This window comes from Anabrus simplex, chromosome 6, assembly GCF_040414725.1.
Source record: "Anabrus simplex isolate iqAnaSimp1 chromosome 6, ASM4041472v1, whole genome shotgun sequence".
Lineage (NCBI taxonomy): Eukaryota > Metazoa > Arthropoda > Insecta > Orthoptera > Tettigoniidae > Anabrus > Anabrus simplex.
The window spans coordinates 139,604,770-139,628,630 of NC_090270.1; the positions used below are offsets into that span (position 1 = coordinate 139,604,770).

Genomic DNA, 23,861 nt, shown 5'->3' on the forward strand with positions numbered 1-23,861 from the left:
ATGTATATCTTATATACAGTATAGTACTGCTGATGAAAACATCCCTATTTGAACAATCTTACAATCTTAGGTGTAGGTGTTTAGAGTCTTGCCAACCATTATCTTTGTAGATATCCAACTTTGAGCCACTTTAATGTCAACATCATCATCATCAACATCATCATGGAACTTTACCCTCTACCTAGATTTTGTGGAATTGGCTGAGGAGACACTTTATACTGTTAAGGAGTCCCCATTCCAACGAGAAACATTTGCAGAGGTGGCAGTGATGAATTCTTCACATCTGCTGTAGCAGTAAGAGTGGGGCGTTTATTCACACCAAAGCGTCAACTGTGCGTAACAGTCTCTATTAACAACACAATATACTCCTCATTGAATGAAGGTGGGATTCTCTCATTTCTTGCCTTAGAACATAAAGAAGAATCTAGGTTTGTAAATTTTTTATACCTCAACATTTATATTACTAGCTAGTTACCCATCCTTTGCTATGGTTTTAAATTGAGGGATCTCCTTAAAGGTTTTAAATTTTGAGGATTCTCCTCTCAGTGGAACCTTCTGAATACACCCTCAGGTTGTATGTGAACTGGTTCTGGACACATGCATTTTTATGTTTCTGGATTTAACCCTCATTTGAACCCCATAGAACTAGAATATTTTAAAACCCTTCTTACTTCACATGTAGGATATAGAAGCATTCAACATGTGAAATTTTGACTTTGTATTTCAAACAGTCTTAATGACAGTTGAAATCATGAACATCATATCTATAGTGTGATGGGTAAATACATGTACAGTACTTATCACATTATATTTTTTAAAGGATCAGATACTTCCTAGTCAATTTGGGCTTCTACAAGGACAAAGTTTTACTCAAAAATGAAATAATCTAAAACTAAAAATCAAACACATCTGAATAAATCTAAAACTACATAATAGATTGCAGGCAAATACTCATTTATAGGACGAGGATTAAGGGATTGGAATAATTTATTAAGGGAAATGTTCAATAAATTTCCAAGTTCTTTGAAATCATTAAGGAAATGCTGGGTAAACAAGTTGGTTTTTCTTTTTTTTTTTTTTTTTTTTTACGTCGCACCAATCTTATGGTGGTGATGGGATAGGAAAGAGTTAGGAGTGGGAGGGAAGCAGCTGTGGCCTTAATTAAGGTACAGTCCCACATTTTCCTGGTGTGAAAATGAGAAACCACGGAAGACCATCTTTAGGGCTGCCGACAGTGGGGTTCAAACCCACTATCTTCCGGATGCAAGCTCACAGCTGTGCGACCCTAACTGCATGGCCAACTTGCCCGGTCTTACTGGCTTCTTATCAAGACAGTTGCAATTTGAAACCTGGCCAATGTATACTGGATATTTAAAATGAAAATTCACAACTATATCCCAACATGGGTTTTTTTTTTTAATATGATGATGTCAAATTGTATAATCATGTACTCTCATGTGAGAGTGCCAGTATTTACTGGGATCAAGGAAACATGAACCATTTCCCTTCATTATTTTAAAAATAGAAAAGTCATATCCCTGTAGTTTGGATTCCATGTAAAACTGGTAGTCCCATGGCTATGATCATGACACTGACAATCACATAAGACTACTTGTTTTCTTTTGCTTCTTTATTAACCAAGATGGACTCTTATGAACTTCAGCATTTTCTAGCCTAGTACAGTGGCATTCTTCACTTTCAAGACTATAGAGTACTTCACTACACATGTGTATATGATCACACCATCAACTCTCATCAAACTACAACTATATTCAGCACTTGATTATCTCCTTGATGATAGGTTAATTCACTTGAGAGACAATAAAAGCAAATGGCTCCTGTTTCCTTGATCCATGTAAATATAGCACCATCACATGAGATCAACTGCATGACTACACAACAGGACATCATCATTATGAAAAAAATGCCATGATGTGATATAGCCTACATGTTACACACAATTGCCCTTTTAAACAGAGAGGTGGGGGGGGGGGGGGGTGAGAGAGAGAGTGTGTGTGTTGTTTTTTTTTTTTAATATGTATATATAGCGTCACTGGCTTCCTATCAAGGTGGTTGCAGTTCATATCCCAGCCATTGCATGTCAAATTTTTAAAATAAAAGTCACGTCCCTGTAGTTCGGACTCAGTGTAAAATGGGATGTCCCATGGCTATGATCATAATATCAACAGTCAGATAAGACTGTACTTTTTGCTTCTTTATAGACACAGACATTAGCAGCTTCTAGCTAAGTACAGTGGCATTTCTTGAAGAAATTGTGACTCAGGGTAGTATATCTTCTTTTTCTATTTCTGCATTTACTCCTATCAATTTTTTTAGCTGACAAATGAAAAGCTGTTGATGTAAGATAAATATTCCTCATAATTTCCTTCATTTATTAACTGTTATCAATTATCGATGAATACTTTTAATGTTGTGTATAATAAATTATACCTTATCTTATTCAGGTTGGGTATCCGCTGTAATGCTGTACTTCCAGGCTTTATTGCCACGCCTATGACAGACACAGTTCCAGAGAATGTTAAGGCTATGTTTCTCAGTCGAGTTGCTGCAGGACGTTTGGGCAGACCTGAAGGTAATGTATTGTGCTAAACTGATGTACGAATCAAGAGCATACAGCTGAAAGTATCTTGTAATTACCAGTGGAAAGTGGATTGAAAATATGAGGGTTGAGACATAAGTCATGGCAACTATATCTTTCCATCACATTTACACAGTGCTACCATACAACAGCCATATGTCTCCTGGAAAGTATGATGCTCATAATACATGGACATAACATAAGATGGCGATGTGTTGGACAGGTACCACACACAAGGAGATGGGACTGCAGTAGTGAGTCAGGCTTCACGCAGAGTGGATTTGATGAGGCAAGATCAGTGTGTATACATCAATCTGGCCGTTCACCAGGTTCGCAGTGCCGAAGAAAGTCATAGAGAGCTTATGGAAGCTGTGGGAAATAATGCGCTTCAGTACTGAACCACTGCAAGATGGGCAGGAACATTTTAGCATGGACACAAAACAAGTAGCGATGTGCCACGGTCCAGAAGACCTGTTAGTGTCTGGTCTAATATGTCGTGCATTAATTTCCCAGTGCATGGACATGGGCAGAAAATAGACACTACCTGAGTTACAAGCTGAAACAGGCATCTTTCTCCACGACCATGCCAGACCGAATGCAGCAGAGGCTGTATGAACTTCAGTGCTGGGGGTGGGAAATACAGAACACCTGCCATACTCATTGTACCTGTCTCTGTGTGATTTTGACCTCAACTCCAAAGTGAAAGAAGCATGGCGTGGGAGACAGTTTGGCACACAAGAGGACACTACTAACGCTGTGAAACATGAGATTGTGAAATTCACACATGACAAGGCAACTGGTATTCGATGTCTCTCACAACATTGGCATTGTGTTGTGGACAATCTAAGGGAATTTGAGGGTTTACCGTATAGATACTGTACTGCCTGAAAATAAACTTAAATAGCACAAGGATTTCATGCCTGACAGTTTCCTCGCTTTATATCCTATACCTGGTGAATCTACTGGCATTATTTGCACATTCCTCAGCGGCTTATGCTCCCATCTGAATATTTCTGTTTGTCTGGTAGATCTCACATTCGTGGGGGGGCAAAATAGCTGCCACGACATGCTCAAATGACTTGTATCACAAATACATTTCTAGTTGAATGTTACTTTTTTTTCTTCCTAAAATACAGCCATCACTCCAAGAGTTTGTAGTCTGTGTAAAGAAATATCCTAAATCTCACTATATTTTTAATGTTTACAAACAATATTTTCAGCTGAAGGGCAAAAATTATTTTAAGTCAAGGAACTGTTCTATTTTTCTTACTTTAGTGTGGTTCATGGCATGTAATATGCTCAGCTTTCTGAGACAAAACATGCATAAAAAGGGCCTATGGGTATACACTGACTGACAGAGCAAATGCAACACCAAGAAGGAGTGGTTCGAAAGGGATGAAAGTTGGGGAAAAAACAGAGACGGCACGGACGAATAATTGATGTTTATTTCAAACCAATATGCAGGTTACACAATGCGCACGGCATCGACTCAGTAGGATGTAGGACCACCGCGAGCGGCGATGCACACAGAAACACGTCGAGGTACAGAGTCAATAAGAGTGCGGATGGTGTCCTGAGGGATGGTTCTCCATTCTCTGTCAACCATTTGCCACAGTTGGTCGTCCGTGCGAGGCTGGGGCAGAGTTTGCAAACGGCGTCCAATGAGATCCCACACGTGTTCGATTGGTGAGAGATCCGGAGAGTACGCTGGCCACGGAAGCATCTGTACACCTCGTAGAGCCTGTTGGGAGATGCGAGCAGTGTGTGGGCGGGCATTATCCTGCTGAAACAGAGCATTGGGCAGCCCCTGAAGGTACGGGAGTACCACCGGCCGCAGCACATGCTGCATGTAGCGGTGGGCATTTAACGTGCCTTGAATACGCACTAGAGGTGACGTGGAATCATACACAATAGCGCCCCAAACCATGATGCCGCGTTGTCTAGCGGTAGGGCGCTCCACAGTTACTGCCGGATTTGACCTTTCTCCACGCCGACGCCACACTCGTCTGCGGTGACTGTCACTGACAGAACAGAAGCGTGACTCATCGGAGAACACGACGTTCCGCCATTCCCTCATCCAAGTCGCTCTAGCCCGGCACCATGCCAGGCGTGCACGTCTATGCTGTGGAGTCAATGGTAGTCTTCTGAGCGGACGCCGGGAGTGCAGGCCTCCTTCAACCAATCGACGGGAAATTGTTCTGGTCGATATTGGAACAGCCAGGGTGTCTTGCACATGCTGAAGAATGGCGGTTGACGTGGTGTGCGGGGCTGCCACCGCTTGGCGGCGGATGCGCCGATCCTCGCGTGCTGACGTCACTCGGGCTGCGCCTGGACCCCTCGCACGTGCCACATGTCCCTGCGCCAACCATCTTCGCCACAGGCGCTGCACCGTGGACACATCCCTATGGGTATCGGCTGCGATTTGACGAAGCGACCAACCTGCCCTTCTTAGCCCGATCACCATACCCCTCGTAAAGTCGTCTGTCTGCTGGAAATGCCTCCGTTGACGGCGGCTTGGCATTCTTAGCTATACATGTGTCCTGTGGCACACGACAACACATTCTACAATGACTGTCGGCTGAGAAATCACGGTACGAAGTGGGCCATTCGCCAACGCCGTGTCCCATTTATCGTTTGCTACGTGCGCAGCACAGCGGCGCATTTCACATCATGAGCATACCTCAGTGTCGTCAGTCTACCCTGCAATTGGCATAAAGTTCTGACCACTCCTTCTTGGTGTTGCATTTGCTCTGTCAGTCAGTGTATTTACCAACAAACCATCACTTTAGATGTTGAAATTATAAGATTACCATGTGACTAAATTGTTCCTTATATTTATTCAAATACAGTAGAGACAATACAGGACAGTCTGCGAGATATCGAGGGACAGCAATTGGAGCTCTCTCTAGCGGTATGACCTGGAGTTACTGATTCTGTCACAAGAGCATGTGTATTAGTTTGTGAAGTTTTTTGTGTTTTTTGTGTTTTTTATGCATTTGCAGTAAGTTAATGTAAGTAAATAGTAGCATGTGTCATTCGTTTATATCTCCTCTCAACATGAGTGGAAGGATATGTGCTGTGTTTGGCTCCAATAATTATGAAGTGCAGAAGGATTTGCGGTCTTCCATTTCCCTCGTGACAAGAAAATGTAAGTAAAACTTTTGTTTACATATATATTCTTCCAGTGACAAATAAATTTTTGTAGCACTTCCTAAACTTCTAACATTCACGACCCATATTTTAACTGACTTAAAATATAATAAGCTTATTTTATTGTATACTGCAGCAGTTAACCTTCATACCAATGTGTTGTTGTAGGTGTGGTCTGTGGGTTTTGAAATGTCAGAGAAGTGATTTGGATATGGTGTACAAGAAAGAAGGGACGTTACACTTGAGTAATTATTATAAGATCTGTACAGATCATTTACAGGCCAGGGACTTTAGAAATCCCCGACTATACAGCCAAGGGTATGTTATCTATTTACTCTAACTGTACGTAAATATTCCTCAAAACATAACTATCGACAACATTTTCATGCTTTTCTTTCTTTCATCTCTCTTCTCAGATTAAAGCTGGGATCTGTACCAACAGAGAATCTCCCAAAAAAATTAAGACATCAAATGCTACCGCCCTTCCAAAAGGGGTAATCCTTCCAAGAAAAAAAGACAGGAATGTGCCTATCTGTTTATTGACGAGTGTCTTAATGTGATGATACAATGTCTTTTAAATGAGGGAATGGACAAATCTAATGTAAACGTTCAGGCAGGAATACTAAAGCAAAAAATAAAAAAAGTAATGCATAAATGAAAAATCAAACCCTTTCACAGCAGTGCATTTCATATCTTGAAGATAAGTACAGTATATCCAGTGCTTTTTTTCTAAATAATTTTTAAGGGGTATTCTCACTTGTACTACAGTAGACAAAACATCACGATCTTACAATTTTTGGCAATTATGCACAGTCCGGTTATCACTTTTGGGGCTGACATGTTTATAGAAAAATATTGATTACGCTATTTTATTTGTGGTCAACATATCAAAATGGTACTGCACTCAGTACTTCTAATCATTTTACTTATTTACTCATTTTGCTTAATGCTGAGTTGCCAACCAAGAGGAACTAATTTGATAGGTCGATTTATTATAAATTTGCTCATTCAGAACAAATATTTCAGGTTCCCTATGGGAATCATCTATATCATCTGATGGCCAGGCAGGCATCAATTTTTGGTAAGGAGACAAAGTCTCTCATAGTGCATTGGCACTGCCGGTGGCTCCAAGTAGCCTACGCAGTGGCCTCCACGGTATGCACTAGCCATGCGTCTTGGTGAGTGTGCTATTTACCAACTGATGAGCCCAACGTAGCACACTGGGGCGAAACACTGGCAACCAGGAATGAGTTAGCTGGAATTATAATGTCCAATAACAGACCATTTGTATTATTAGGTCGATTTAAATCAAAGATTACTCTAAATCTTCTCCAGTTGTTGTGAACAGCGCGTTGGCGCAACCTGATCAATGAACTTTCAAGTCTGAAGTTATATTTGCCGGACTAAATAGAAATTTACCAATATTTTTTCTTAAACAGTCTTCAAATGTTTGAGGGGTATGCGTACCCCCGCGTTCCCTCTGAAAAAAGCCCTGGGTATATCTAATTTCAGTCTTTAAATAATAATATCTTAAATAATTCTTCTTTCATTTATCCAAATTTGCTTTAGCACCTTTGAAGTTAATATTTTAATAACACTTTCCTTCTAGGTGTAATTTGTTTATCCATTTCCATATATGAATTTCCATTGACATTTGAATTTAGCGTGAATTTCCAGATCACACCACTACGAGCGCCACTTGCGAATTGTCTCCCATTTTAACTAGGTTAAATCCGGAAGTTTCCTGTATTGTCTATACTGTATTTGATTTAATTTTAGAAGCTCTTGTAGCAGGTTCATTCCTCATCCTTTTGAAACTTGTATCACCGAGGAGTTGAAATCGTATTTATGTAAAGTCTTGAGGTTAGCTGGCAATTACAGTATAACTTTGGATTCATATGGTGATTTTCTATATCTGTTGAAGTGATTTGCTGTTTGCATATAGTTCAGTAGTAATTACTAAGGATACTGATGCAATTTGAGTTGAGTTGGAAATTTGCTACTGCTAGTTTCCTAGATTTACAGTCATTACTTTCTCAAGTTTATTTAATGTCCTTCCACTTCTTATTCATAGATGACACAGGGTTATTTTTAAAGTACTTTGCCTACATTTTGCTTCTTTATTTTATGAATCTGCGAATCTATGAATCTCATATTTAAGTTTCAGAATTGAATAATGCTTGTTTATTTGTAAGTGTAGAATCAGATAACACAAAATGAATTAACTGTGCATGTTCACAATCCTCTGTTTGTAACTAACTACTAGCCTCATTAGTTCTATACCTTTTACAGTTACATCATTCAAAACTGAGTCTAACCATCATTGTCTTGGTCTCCCTCTGCTTCTCTTAACCTCCATAGTCCAGTCCATTATTTTCCTAGGTAATCTGTCCTCCTCCGTCCATCTTATATGACTCCATCACCAAAGCTGGTTTATATGTACAGCTTTATCCATCGAGTTTATTCCTAAGTTAGCATTTATATTCTCATTCTGAGTACTTTCCTGCCATTGTTCCCAACAGTTTGTACCAGCAATCATTCTTACTTCCTATATGTGTATTATTTTCAACTAATGAATAAGGTACCATTTTAACATGCGTAATCAACACATTTTTACTAAAAATATAGGCAAAAATTGGGCTGTGTAAATGATATAATTCTGACATATAAAAGAAAGAAATATACATTAAATATATATATATATATATATATATATATATATATATATATATATATCACCATTTAAAAAACAAATTGATTGTCATTTGGCCTAAAAATCAGTTTTCTTCTGAACTGTCAAAAGCGTTAAGTTTAAATTTGGCGAGTTGAACACACGGGTTTGAAGTGGCCTGTGGGTACCAGAAAGATATTCTTCCCATTCTGAGCTGATAATAGCACCTGAAGCAAAATAAATACAAATTAGTTAAGGTACCAATCCCATTCATATATAATGGCATACTGGCAAAAAGAAGAAAGTCCTTTCCTTTATATGCTATTCGTTGTCGCTACTGCATGAAGGACTGCTGCTGCCATCACCACTTATGTCTTTCCAGAGCAAATCATCTTCACTCCCATCTAACATGTTGAGATTCCCATTTTCTACAAACTGTTTTCGATTATCTCTAAAGAAATCATGTCCCAAGCGCTCAGTATCCTCTGGCAAAGAAGATCCATGTATGGTTTTCATATATTTCCTGCAAGAATAAGTTCATGCACACTTTCCGCCATTCATCCCTGACAGAACTTTAGTACATAGTCCTTGAGAGGCCTATTTACTGAAACATCCAAGGAATGAAATACGGAGGTCAGTCCCCCAAGAATCACTATTAAATTGGTTTTCACTATTTCCATTAAATTCTTGAATCACCCATCAAGTGACCACTAAAGTTATCCAACAGGAGAAAAATCAGACATGGAGGAAGAGATCCAGATCAGTTTCCCCAAGCTGTTCATATTCAATCATCATGCAGCCTATGAGCCTCATGTCCATCCACCCTTTCTCTTGTACAAGAACGTGTTTTCCTTGTGGAAATTTAACTTTTAGCATGGTTTTTTTGTTTTAGAATCTCAGACAGTGGAAGTTTTCTGCTATCAACTGATACTACAAGCATCTCTGTTTCTTGCTTCCAGTTGTTTGTGAAATTTTCAAAATAGAAAGGCTGCTACTTACCATATACATTTTGCAACTTTCATGGAACTGCACAGCAAATGTTCATAAAAACAGATGTGTCAGACACGCAAATGGTAGGGTTTTGTTTTTTCCCATTTGAAAATGAAAAGAGTTGAGTGCATAAATTATGCGATGGCAAGAATTACACAAGTAAATACGATATCCTGAGACCACCAGGCTTTCACTCCCATCCAGAGAGTCATTCTGAAAACACAGCAGTGTAAAGATAATTTCATCTGAGAATTCACTTCTTTCTTACAGAATACCGTTGATCACAACTGCGAGCTCAGTTCATTAGCCTTGATTCCCCCCTCCCCTACATGTATACACACACGCGCACATCCTAAGTATTTGAAATAATCCACCTGTTTAGCATCCCTGTATGCTACCAACTATGTTTCTAAATCCTGAACCTCTTTACTATATATTTTTTGAAAATTTACACTAAACTTACCCATACATGGCATAAAAAAATGTCATAGCAGAAATTGAAAGGAACTCGTATCTGAGTAAACATATTCTTCAGCAGTTTACATTTTCACACTCACAAAGCTTTGTGAATATGTTTCATATGACTTGATAGCCCAATCTTGGCATGAAACAAACACTCATACAGATCGCATGAAATGGTTGGGAGAGGGCGGAGCTGAGCTCAACGGAGCTTTCTTGCTTGTCATTTATCCTCTTCACGTCGCCGTCATTCCTCTTCAAATACCAAAACTGATGTAGAAACAATGTGGCACCAAAGCGAACTGTTCTCAGCAAGCGTATACAAGATTGAGTGTTAATTCCAGCTCTTTTCTTAGTATGCTTTAGATGATCCTTGAAATGCCTCAAAGAGGCTCTATGAGGTCTTGTGCCAGAACAGAGTTCACCATACAGAAGTTGACGAGGAAGCCTGGTTTCACTCATGCGATGGATGTGCCCTATCCATATGAGATGGTGACCAATGATGGTAGCCTCAATGCATGTGCTTTCTCAAGAATTGCAAGGTTGGTGACCTGGTCCTCCCATTTGATGTTTAAAATATATCTAAGTTTTTGCAGATGAAAAAGCTCTAGCTTTCTGATATCCTGAGGGCAGAGGGTCCACGTTTCACAACCATAAAGCAGTGTTGATTTGACAACAGCATGATCTTGGTATGTATTGTAAGGACTTTATTCATGAAGACACGATGGGATAAATGTCCAAATGCTGAGTGGGCAGCACCAATTCTCCTATCAACATCTTGTGAGCAGTTAGCATTTGTTGAGAGGATACTTCCTAGATATAAAAAGTGGTCGACTTGCTCCAGTGGAGTATCCGTAATGGAGATATTGAAAGGTGGGAGGTTCGATCCAGGTGCAGGCTGTGAAAGTACTTTGTTTTTCTGAACATTAATGGAGGGACCAAAACGATCGCAAGCACTCTTGAAACAACTGACTGACTATTGCAGCTCTTCAGGTGTGAGAGCAGGTGCGGCAGTGTAATCTGCATACTGCAATTCCATAACGGAGGAAATCTGAGTAAGCTTTAGGGAGCAAAGTCGAGCCAGATTGAACAGTCCCCCATCAAAGATCTGACCTTTACACTTTGGTTGTCTGTAGATGTTCCATATAGCATGACTGCTAGGTAAAGAGCAAAAAGTGTTGGAGCAAGCATATGTCCCTGTTTCAATCCATGAGTGATTGGAAATGAATCAAAGATAATACTTTGATGAACAACTTGCAGACGTGTTATCATGAAGAGCCTTGACTAGATCTACAAAATGCTGTGGACAGCCAAAGTGTTTCAGTACTGTCCCCATAGCTGGTCTCAAGACTGAGTCAAAAGCCTTTTCCATATCACAGAACACTAGGTATAAAGGAGTCTGTTGCTCTCTGAATTTTTCCTGGATTTGCCTTGCACAGATCATATCTGTTGTGCCTCTGGACATTCGAAAGCCACACTGTGACTCGGATAGCATCCTTTCGGAAATAATCTGCAGGGGATTGAGCAAAATTCTAGCAAGAATTTTACTGCTATAGATAGCTTATGATTGCATCCATAGAGAATCTCTGTTTAAAATTTTAAGACACCTTGGACTACACCCCAAATTAATAAACATGATAAAATTGACTCTCACCAATACCAAATCAAAAGTGAAGTTTAGGGGTGAAACATCAGAGACATTTGAAATTAAAACTGGACTACAGCAGGGAGATGGGCTCTCACCACTATTATTTAACTGTGCTCTAGAAATGGTAATGAGGGAATGGTTTAGAAAATGTCCCCCCAAAATAAAGATTGGCTGAAAAATCAAAACAAATTGCCTGGGTTTTGCTGACGATTTAGCATTACTAGCACTGGACATAAAAGAAGCAAAAACCCAGATATCAGAACTTCAAAACATTGCAAATAAAATTGGCTTCAAAATATCATTTGAAAAAACAGAAATTATGCCCCAAAAACCAACACAGCTAAAAGAAGTCACCATAAATGGTAATAAAATCAAAAAAGTAACTCAGTTTAAATATCTTGGAGAAGTAATAACACATAACTTAAATGAAAAAAATCTCAATCCAAGTAAGAACAAATAGATTAGCTAAAGCACAAAAATTAACATGGGATATCTACAAAAAGAAATGTCTATCAATAAATACAAAAATAAAACACTACAACACAATTATAAAACCAGAAGCTACATATGCAGCAGAAACACTCTTTTACCTGAATAAACAATCAAAGATTGACAGACTTCAGAAAATTGAAAGGAGGATTGGAAGAACCTGCATCAACAAAAAATACCAGAAAGATGGACAGTGGCAGTTAATACCTAACAAAGTCATGTACAAAGAGCTAGAACCCATTACAGATACTATGCGTAAGAGGAGACTGGGATTCTTTGGAAATATCATGAGGATACAGGACTCGAGACTTCTGAAACAACTAGTACAACACAATCTCGTCTCAAAAAATACCACAACAGGATGTAAATGGATCAGGGAAGTAAGAGAGGATCTGAAGGAAATAGGCCTTACAACAGAAGACACCACAAATAAGATAAAACTGAATACAAAACTCAAGAATACAAACCTCCGCTTTTCCCTTACACAAAACAAACCAACAACACGCACATTTTCAACTGAGGAAAGGGCACGAAGATCGGAGTGTCTGAAGAAGTACTGGGAGGACTGCAAAGCCCGAACAATCCCTTCAAAGAGACCTGAACGACGGACTGACTAAAGTGATCCTATGTGGTCATAAAAGAAGAAGAAGCAGAAGCAGAACGATAGTTGCCACAAACACTACGATCACCATTTTTGAAAAGAGTAACGATAGTGGCATTTTTAAGGTCAGCAGGTACTTTAGCTGGTTTTCCATATTAAGAGGATAAGAGTATGAAGTCTGGTGTTTATTGGTAGGGCTCCACTTTGAATCAGTTCCAGAGGAATGTTATCTGAGCCAGGAGCCTCGCCAGGTTTCAGTTTACTGAGAGCAGCATTGAATTCCTTGAATGTTGGTGAATAAGCCATCCATGGTTGTTGGGGGTGTAGAGGCACATCATCGAGAAAGTCTTCAGCAGCATTTGAACTCCGATTGAGAAGAGTGGAGAAATGTTCTTTCCAACGTTCTAGGATTTCTTGACTATCAGTAATAGTGGTAGCATTATCAGCAGCTTTCAGTGTCCCGAAGGAGGAGCGAACTCATTTATTCCTGCACCACCGCCATTACCTGAGCTGAGTCTGCTATTGCTTTCACTTACTTGTGTCAGGTTCCTCCTGTCTGGCCTCCCTTGCTTAACTCAACCTCAGGAAGGCATTTCAAGGATGGCTGACAGTATAAATCAAAATTGCCTGTCTTGCGGATCCATGGATAATGACAACCATGACCACTATGTTAAGAAATGAACAGAATCATCCAAAGGATCAAACAAGTGTCAAAACAAGTCATGTACAGAGAGATAGGAACAAGAAAAGAAACATATAATAGGAAGAACACAATGGCAGGTCAGTATGGGAACAGGGAGTAACAGAAAGATGAGACAAGGACAAACATGAAGGTACAAAAGGACAAGGATACTCTCCACATCTTCATACACTGCCATCTTCAAACAGATAGGCTCTCTTCTCAACAATCCCAGTTCTTCTACATCCACCTCTTTTCAGCCCCCAACAAGCTCATTTCTGCTTCCCAACTTCATCAGGAGGGAAGGTATCAACACTCATTGAGGGGCCATCTTGACAGAATTTCAATCTTGATAGGGAAGAGTGTAGGGTAAGAAGAAAGTCAGATAAATACATAAAAAAGGGAAGAAACATATGATAAATACGGGAGGTAAAAAAATTATGCAAGTGTGATAAACTGATGTAACTTGAAAACAATATTCTCTCATCCATGGGTAAATAATGCAACTATCGAGCTTGAATTATTATTATTATTATTATTTTACAATTATGATTATTATTATGACTTGTAATGTGTGGCTATGAAGTGTTTACATCCATTTATTATTATTATTATTATTATTATTATTATTATTATTATTATTATTATTATTATTATTATTATTATTATTATTATTATTATTTACATAGTCGAATGATCGCATTGTTTGTGAGGTTTTGTCATGAAACATGTACTATATACCCAGACATTTATATGAGTTCAATTAATGTAAGAACCTGTATTTAATTTATTATTACTTGTATACATGATTTGTAATCCACTACAGTATTAGGTAACACATTGTAACATCCAGAATGACACTAGGTCAGACGAGAATTATGGAGAATATTCTTTACATTATATCTGGGCTTTAAACACCCTAGAATTTACGAGAAGATAGTTCGTAACATATCTTTCTAGAAGACTGGCCAGGCACCTATATAAGGAGGTGGTCTTGATGGTAGAGAGGAGTTACTGCGTAATTGGAGTTATGGTTTAACAGGAATTGTACTTGTGACCTCGTATTGTGTTGAACTGACATGCTGTCAGCAGTCAACTATTTCAACTGTGTTTTAAGGTTGCAATCTCCATGTGGCAGGTGCTTAGTGATAGGCAGTTGTTAAAATGGTGGTTTGTTGATGTTTTCGAAGTGAAGTGTGTTGTTTGCGAAGGCAGTGATTAAGGTTATGTGTATTTAATTTGTAAATAAATGTGAATAAATAAGTGTACCAACTGACAGTATTTTGTGTGCGTCCTTGTGGAAACATCAAAGATTAGGAACACATGATAAACACAAAAGGGAAAAAAAGGATCCCATATGTTGTTGGGCTTCCACGGCAACATTCTTCCGTCCTCTTCTGATGAATAAACCTTTTCATCACTCCAGATAACTGACACTCAAAATTCCTGGGTCACTGGCAGATATTAGAGGCAGAAGGTCACATGTGATTCTCTGTGCCCCAGCGCAAGGGCTTCCATTCTGGCAGGCCTGCGATGGTGGATAAAGGCAGCATACAGATGTTGGTGGATTGTGATGGGACACACAGGTAGCTTAAGATTTCTTGCAATTGCTGCAGCTGAATTCTTATTGCTGCCTTCCACAATGGCCCTATTCTGCTCCCTAGTGGTCTTCGTAGCTCTTCCCAGCTTATGGTGTGTTTTGAGACCATTAATGCCCTCCTCCTGAAATCTCTTATCCATAGTCTCATAGTTCTTTCTGAGTGGCCAACTACTTTGGAAATATTAGTGATTGGATGGCTGCTTTCCCACATACGTACAATGCAGCTCCTGACTGCCTCAGGTGTATAGGACCATGGCAGCAGAAGGTTCAGAAAAATCATCATCATCATCATTTTGAATTTCTTCCAGCGAGCCGGGTAGGACGTTTTTGAATGATGTGCCTTCATTTATAATGGTCTTTGTATGTTTCTTCTCTCTCAAGGGCATCCCATGTTTCTTCTCTCTTCTCTAGGTCTTCTCTTATTTGGTCTTACCAACTTTTTCTAGGGCGTCGGATAGGTCTTCATCCTGGAACAATCTTTCCAAAATAGTTCTTTGGCGTTCGAGTCACCTGTGTCCATTTAATGTGTGCTAGCCACTTCAACCTTTTAACACAGGCTTTCCTCCAGGGTCAGGGTGACCTGCAGGTCTCTTCGTATCTGATCATTACTCATTCTGTCCTTCCTTATTTTCAGAAAAATATGTCTAAAATTTCTCCTACTACTGTACGTATATTAAGTGAAGTAACTCCAGCCACCAGCAGATTATTGGCTATCATGTTGCAACTAACATGCAGCATGAATACTAGGTCATATCAATTACTTTGCCATTGATTTTCAACACTTTCATCTATCTTCACTAAGTCCTGACATGTTCATGAACTTGCAATGCTAGCTCCCAAAGAAGGAGCAGAATCGATCGTTATTTTGTGAACTAGCTATAATATTACTTACTTATTATAATATTGCTTATAGATTCAATTCCTAATTTATTATAGGCTGTTAACAATGTTCACCTCAGAAATAATCTAAGTTCTACTCTAACAAATGTTGCACAGTTAGTACAATAAACAATACTTAAAGGCAATATTTTGGCCAGAAGTTAAATAAAAACTAAGTAATCAAGAAACAAGTTTCATGTTTTTGATAGTTCCATAATAAAGGAGGCCAAATTCATTAACCCATACACAGAGAAAGGCAAACACTTGAAAATAATTAAGATTTTTTCCATAGTCAAATGTTGGCCACTTAGAGCAATGGCTTAAGAGTAATGGCATCATAATGTTCCACATCTACATTGTTGTTCTGTGTCTGTTTTATGATATTGTAGGAATTATCTTGAAACATGAACACATTATATGTTATTTTGACCAAGCAGGGTGTCCGTGTATATTAATGTGTTGTGGCTATAGAGCCAAGCTCAGCATTCAGCTGTCTTGAGAATGGTTTTCTGTGGTTTCCAATTTTCACTTCTAGGCAAATGCCAGGACAGTTTCTGTTCATAGGCCACAGCCTATTCCTTCCACCTCCTTACCCAATTTCATCACCATTATTCATTTCATCTTCATTAGCTTCTCAGCTGAAGTTGACATCAAGAAGGGAATCAAGCCATAAAATCTCTCTATATATAATGCTTAATACTGTTTGTCATTCATAGCGATATTAAGAAAACAAGAAGGTTTCAACAGCTGAAATTGGTACCAGTTATAGATTTAATGTTGTAAGATGGACAGCCATCAATGGCAAAATGTTAAACGGGATGCAAAGTCACATTGTAGGTTTCACCAAGAGGAAAAGTCCTCTCAGTTTTAATTACTGTGCTGATGGAGTGATAGTACCTTAAGGGGATCACTGTAAGTACCTAGATGTTAATATAAGGAAGGATCTTTATTGAGGTAATCACATTTATGAGGTTGTAAATAAAGGTTACAGATCTCTTCATATAGTAGTTATGAGAATATTTAGGGTTGTAGTAAAGATGTAAAGGAGAGGGCATAGAAGTCTTTGGTAAGGCACCAGTTAGAATTTGGATTCAGTGCATGTGACCCACGCTAGGATTTCTTGATACAAGAATTGGAAAAGATCTAAAGGAAAGTAGCACAATTTATTTTGAGTAATTTCCGTCAAAAGCATAGTGTTATGAAAATGTTGCAAACTTTGGTCCTGGAAAACTTGGGAGTAAAGGGACGAGCTGCTCAACTAATTGGTGTGTTCCACGCTGTCAGTGGAGAGGTGGTGTGGAATGACATCAGTAGATGAATAAGCCTGAGTGGAGCTTTTAAAGATACGGAAGATCACAATATGAAGATAATGTTGGAATTGAAGGGGACAGTTTGGGAAAATATTCATTTGTAAGGAGAGGAATTAGGGATTGGAATAATTTAACAAGGGCAACATTAAATAAATTTCCAAGTTCTTGAAGTCATTAAGTAATGATTAGGTAAACAACTGTTAGGGAATCTGCCACCTGGGGCACATCCCTAAATGGAAATGATTACTTGCTTGTTTGATTGCATTATCCTTACCTCGCCCTATTATCAGATCTACTTTGCTTAGTGGGAATGGAAACAGGGCAGAGTAAGGATATCTTACTCATAAGCTGGGAGAAACAGACTTGAAAGTAGTTTTTTTTTTTTTTTCGTGTGGCTATTTCTAGCCGAGTGCAGCCCTTGTAAGGTAGACCCTCCGATGAGGGTGGGCGGCATCTGCCATGTGTAGGTAACTGCGTGTTATTGTGGTGGAGGATAGTGTTATGTGTGGTGTGTCAGTTGCAGGGATGTTGGGGACAGCACAAACACCCAGCTCTCGGGCCATTGGAATTAACCAATGAAGGTTAAAATCCCCGACCCGGCCGGGAATCAAACCCGGGACCCTCTGAACCGAAGGCCAGTACGCTGACCATTCAGCCAACGAGTCGGACTTGAAAGTAGTAAGAATGATTGTTAAAACAAACAGGTCCAAAAAATGGCAGGAGATCACTTGCTTTGAGCCAAGTTAGGAATTAATTAATGGCGTTTGGCCTCCAAAGAGGCCTGGTGCAGGTCTTTCGAGTTGACGCCTTATAGACAACCTGCGCGTGTGTTGAGGATAGGACCCTACATGTGATGAATTCTAATTATGAAGACAGCACACACACCCAGCCTCCGAACCATTGGAATTAACCAATGAAAGTTAATTTGCAAAGAAGGAAGCCATACTTTCCAGTGTCGACTTAGTAAATATAACATAAAAACTTTCCAGTCTATCGAACACACAAATTTCAAAATAAATTATAAAACTGTAAACATACCTGTAAAAAAAAAACACTATTAAACAAAGACTGGCATGTTTTGTTCTACAAGAACATCCTCAGATTTTATCAGATCACTTAAATCATGCATATGTATGTACAGTATTGTTTACGTTGCATAAACTTGTCAGTGATTAGAGGGTTAGGTGATAATATGAACAAGTATTAACAATTTGATGATTGTATAAGTATTCAACTATCACTGTATGAACTTAATGAAATACTTCTGTATTTATCAACAGTAGAGTGCCAAAGCGTGGTCCGTTATCTCCAAACACTATTTTAGGACTGTGGTCATGGAGAGACTATGGAAAGTTTTGTGGGTACAGCATACTGTTACACGGAGAGGGGAGGGGAAGCAGAGGAGGGGCGAGTGGAACGTTGTGGCTCCTTCCTATTGGAGAAGGGAGAGCAGGTTAATTCCTTCTTCATATTAAAATCTAGCATACTGTACCATGGAGAGTGTTTGGGGATTTAGGGGCAGAGCGAGGGGAGTATTGTGGAGCCTTCCTTCTATCTACTGGAGAGAAGAGAGAAGGTTAAAATCCCCGACCCGGCCGGGAATCGAACCCGAGATTCCCTGGACCGAAGGCCAGCATGCTAACCATTCAGACATGAAGCTGGACAAGTTAGGAATGAACACAATTGGTGAAACTGTACGTATGACCTGGCTTTGATGGTGGAGTCATGTGAGGAGTTGGAGGAAGAAAGGTTATCTAGTAGAATAATGGACTACCATATAGGGTACAAGAAGCAGAAGCAGAGTCTAGATGATGGTTAGACTCCGTTTATGAATATTTCAAGATAAGAGGTGTAGAATCAATCACTATCAATCACTACTGATCTGCATTTAGGGCAGTCGCCCCGGAGGCAGATACCCTATCTGTTGTCCTAGCCTTTTCTTAAATGATTGCAGAGAAATTGGAAAATTATTGAACCTTTCCCTTGGTAAGTTATTACAATCCCTAACTCCCCTTCCTATAAATGAATATTTGCCCCAATTTGTCCTCTTGAATTCCAACTTTATCTTCATATTGTGATCTTTCCTACTTTTAAAGACACCACTCAAACTTATTCGTCTACTGATGTCCTCCCACGCCATCTCTCATCTGACAGCTCGGAACATACCATTTAATCAAGCAGCTCGTCTCCTTTCTCCCAAATCTTCCCAGCCCAAACTTTGCAACATTTTTGTAACGCTACTCTTTTGTCGGAAATCACCCAGAACAAATCAAACTGCTTTTCTTTGGATTTTTTCCAGTTCTTGAATCAAGTAATCCTGGTGAGGGTCCCATACACTGGAACCATACTCTAGTTTGGGTCTTACCAGAGATTTATATGCCCTCTCTTTTACATCCTTACTACAACCCCTAAATACCCTCATAACCATGTGCAGAGGTCTGTACCCCTTATTAATAATCATCTTTATGTGATTACCCCAATGAAGGTCTTTTCTTATATTAACACCTAGGTACTTACAATGATCCCCAAAAGGAACTTTCACTCCATCAACACAGTAATTAAAACTGAGAGGACTTTTCCTATTTGTGAAACTCACAACTAAACCAGTTGCAAATAGAGGATTATGGGGCACACTGTTCGCTCACAGAGGCTTGTAGACTGACTGTTGAAAAGTATAACAGTCTATAATAAGTTGTTGGTCTTGCAGCATTACAGTCTAGAGTGAAAATGTATGTAATAATTATTAGTTTGCACTAATTAAGTGTTTTTGTTGTTTTAGAAGTTGCAGAGGTCATAACTTTTCTGGCATCTGACAGGAGTTCTTATGTCAATGGAGCTTCAGTTGAAGTCACAGGAGGATGAAGACTGTGGATATTAATGAGAGTAATGTGCCAAGGTGATAGATACTTCTTCACAAAGAAAAGCAGTTGGTTTGCAACTAAACTGTATGAAGACAGGACATTGTCATATCTATATATATAAAATAAGAGTTTTGTCTGTACATTGCTCAGAATTTGAAAAGAATGGTATTTCTGTATCGGTCATGTCCATAGTAACAAGGAAATTCACTTTTTACTTTTCTGTAATTTCTTTCTGTCTGTCTGTCTGTCTGTCTGTCTGTCTGTCTGTATGTATGTATGTATGTATGTATGTACGTACGTACGTACGTACACGCATCACTAGAAAATGGCTAAAGAGAACTTAATGGAAATTGGTATGCAAAGTCGGGGAATAAGTCGCTACAATCTAGGCCATAAATAATTTTATTCACACTCATGGAAATGGTAGTTTAGGGGAAGGCCGGAAAGTTAATTTTCAGTTATTTATGTTATTAGTTGTCCTATCTTAATAACAATTAGTATGCAAAGTCGGGGAATAAGTCGCTACAATGTAGGCTATAAATAATTTTATTCATGCTGAGCGAAATGGTAGTCTAGGGGAAGACCCAAAAAATTTAATTCTTAAATATTTACATTATTAGTGGTCCTATCTCATTGGAAATTGGTATGCGAAGTCAGAGAATGAGCCACTACAATCTAGACTGTAAATCATTTAATTTACCCTGAGTGAAATGGTAGTTTAGTGGAAGGCCTAAAATTTAATTCTCAAATATTTATATTATTAGTGGTCGTATCAATAAATACTACATAACCAAAGTTATATAGAATTAAATTTCTGACCTTTTAATGTCTTATACATTTTTACCGTACGGGCTGTGGTAACACAGATATTCATGAATTTGTATTTTTGTTGCTAAGTCCATATCAACGCCGAGTCACGAGAAAATGGTTTAACAGGATTTGATGAAAATCGGTATATAGAGTCGGGGAATAAGAAATTACAGCCTAAGATATAAACAATTTTACTCACCCTGGATAAAACTGTAGTTTAGGGGAAGGCGCCTAAAATGTAATTTATAAATACCTCTGTTATTGGTCCTATCGAAAAGTACTACATAACAAAAGTTACAGAGAATACAATTTCTGATCATTTATGTTTTATTCAGTTTTAACGTACCGACTATGATAAGAGTGGTATTTTAGAGTCGGAAGAAAACTGAATGTGAAGGCTTACAATATCGAAAGGGCATAACATTGATCAACAATAACATTACATTGACCATTTTTTGTTGTGATGTTCTTTGTCTCTTATGCCACCTCTCAACTCCGATAGATGGGATTACTGCTGCGTACCGAGTATAATAGCCTGACTGAATATTGGCGGGAAATAGCTGGGGTATCAGAAAACTTTCTTCTTTAGCATGCCATTCCTTTGGTTCATACATCTATCTATATATATAAAATAAGAGTTGTGTCTGTACATTGCTCAGAATTTAAAAAGGATGGTATTTCTGTATCAGTAGTGTCCACAGTAACAAGGAAATGCACTTTTTAATTTTCCGTAATTTCTGTCTGTCTGTCTGTCTGTCTGTCTGTCTGTCTGTCTGTCTGTCTGTCTGTCTGTCTGTCTGTCTGTCTGTCTGTCTGTACACGCATCACGAGAAAACGGCTGAAGATAATTTAATGAAAACTGGTGTGCAAAGTCGGGGAATAAGTCGCTACAATCTAGGCTATAAATAATTTTATTCACACTGAATGAAAAGGTAGTTTAGGGGAAGGCCTAAAATTTAATTTTCAAATATTTATGTTATTAGTAGTCGTATCTTAATAAAAGTCGGTATGCAAAGTCGTTGAATAAGTAACTATAATCTAAGCCATAAATAATTGTATTCACACTGATTGAAATGGTAGTTTAGGAGAGGGCCTAAATTTTATTTCGCAAAATTGTATGTTATTAGTGGTCGTATCTTAATGAAAAATCAGTATGCAAAGTAGGGAAATAGGCCGCTATAATCTAGATAATAAATACTTTCATTCACGCTGAGCGAAATGGTACTCTAGGGGAAGGCCTGAAATTTAATTCTTAAATATTTATGTTATTAGTGTTCATATCTTAATACAAATCGGTATGCAAAGTCGGGGAATAACTCTCTATAATCTAGGCCATAAATAATTGTATTTACGCTGATTGAAATGGTATTTTAGGGGAAGGCCTAAATTTTAATTCTCAAATATTTATGTTATTAGTGGTTGTATCGATAATTACTACATAGGTAGTATTAAATTTACGATCATTTATGTCTTATACATTGTTACGGTACCGGCTATTATCACAGAGATATTCATGAGTTTGGATTTTTGTTACTAAGTCCATATCAGCGCCGAGTCATGAGGAAATGGGTAAACAGAATTTAACGAAAATCGTTATGTGAAGGCGGATAATAAGGAACTACAGTCTATGCTATAAATAATTTTATAAGACGCCCTAATATCACAGAGTCGAAAGAAAACTAAATGTGAAGGCCTACAATGCAGAAAGCTTATAAAATTGATCAACAATAACATTATATTGACCATTGTTATTTGTGATGTGTTTTGTGTCTTCTGTTACCACTCATCTCCGATAGATAGGATTACTGCTGCATACCGATTTTTTTTAAATTTCCCTTACGTTGCACCAAACGATGGTAACAATGGGATAGGAAAGGTCTAGGAGTTTGAAGGAAATAGCCTTGGCCTTACTTATGGTTCAGCCCCAGCATTTACCTAGTGTGAAAATGGGAAAACACGGAATACCATTTTCAGGGCTGCGAATCCACTATCTCCGGGATGCAAGCTCACAGCTGCACGCCCCTAACCTCACGGCCAACACTCCCGGTCGTACAGAGTGTAACAGCCTGCCTGAACATTGGCGAGAAGTAGCTGGGGAGTTAGATAACTTTCTTCTTTAGCATGCCATTTCTCTGGTTCATAAATTTTCTGATATTACCAGTACTAGTATGAACACACTGGTTCATCATACCATTCGAGCTATTCAGTCCCTACTCTGAGGCACTGATTGGAATGAGCAGTTTGCATATAACAGAATAATGGCACAGGAGTGTTCACAGCTGTCTGCGGCCTGGTCCTTCCAGCTCTGGAACTTTGGACTGTTAGATCGGCACCATAGTACTGATCGTTGAAAGAACTGACAAAATGTGTGGTTTTTCATTTGATCTAGTGTTTTATGTGATAACATTACTTTTAACCGCTACATTTCTATTGACGATTTTGTAATGACCTATGTTGACTTCAGTTAGGAAAACCACGAAGTCTGTCTTTCTGAGAATACCATAGCGAAGCATGGGTACATCAGCTAGTTGTATTATATATTGTACCAGGAAAAGTTCGTGAGTTTAGGGCATGAGAAGGATCTCAGGTAGTGGAGGTTGATTTTGGAGCCGATACAGAGCAGGATAGAATCGCAGGGTGAATAATAGATGGTTATACCTTTTCCAAACAATTTATTAATAATATTAAATGATTCATCACCCTGCAATATCAATATAGGACTCAGATATTTTGTTGAAATCAAAAATGTTAACGTAAATCTTCTTGAATTCAGTTCGTGAAAATAAATAAATCTCACAGATCCTATAGTCTTTTGTGAAAACATGAAGTGTCAGTTCTTCACCTAAAGTCTTTCTAAGTATGAATTCATGAAATGAACACACACTTATAATTGAAAATTGAAATAAGAATTTAAATTTCTGTTGAAAGTTTCTCAGTTTGTTAGCCTTGAAATACAGAACACTTGAAAATCCTAGAGTACTTCTATGTAAAATAAATTTATCATTAAAGATGAATTTTTGAGAAATGATGAAAAACTACGAAATATCGTCACATGCAGCACTGAGTAAATCACTGTTCAAGATTGATAAGAAAAAGTCAATCAGTTTGTGACTAC

At 38.5% G+C, this 23,861-nt stretch overlaps 1 protein-coding gene across 2 annotated transcripts in view; it reads left to right on the top strand.

Annotated features, from left to right (window-relative positions):
• Window positions 1–20,150, top strand: part of LOC136875567 ((3R)-3-hydroxyacyl-CoA dehydrogenase) — a 68,759-nt gene extending 48,609 nt beyond the window's left edge. For both annotated transcript variants that reach the window (XM_068228070.1, XM_067149113.2), the window contains exons 5-6: window positions 2,466–2,593; window positions 19,855–20,150. In XM_068228070.1, the coding sequence (XP_068084171.1) occupies window positions 2,466–2,593; window positions 19,855–19,937 (211 nt within the window). In that variant the 3' untranslated portion in view covers window positions 19,938–20,150. The remainder of the gene's footprint in view (window positions 1–2,465; window positions 2,594–19,854) is intronic.
• The last annotated feature ends 3,711 nt before the right edge of the window (window positions 20,151–23,861 follow it).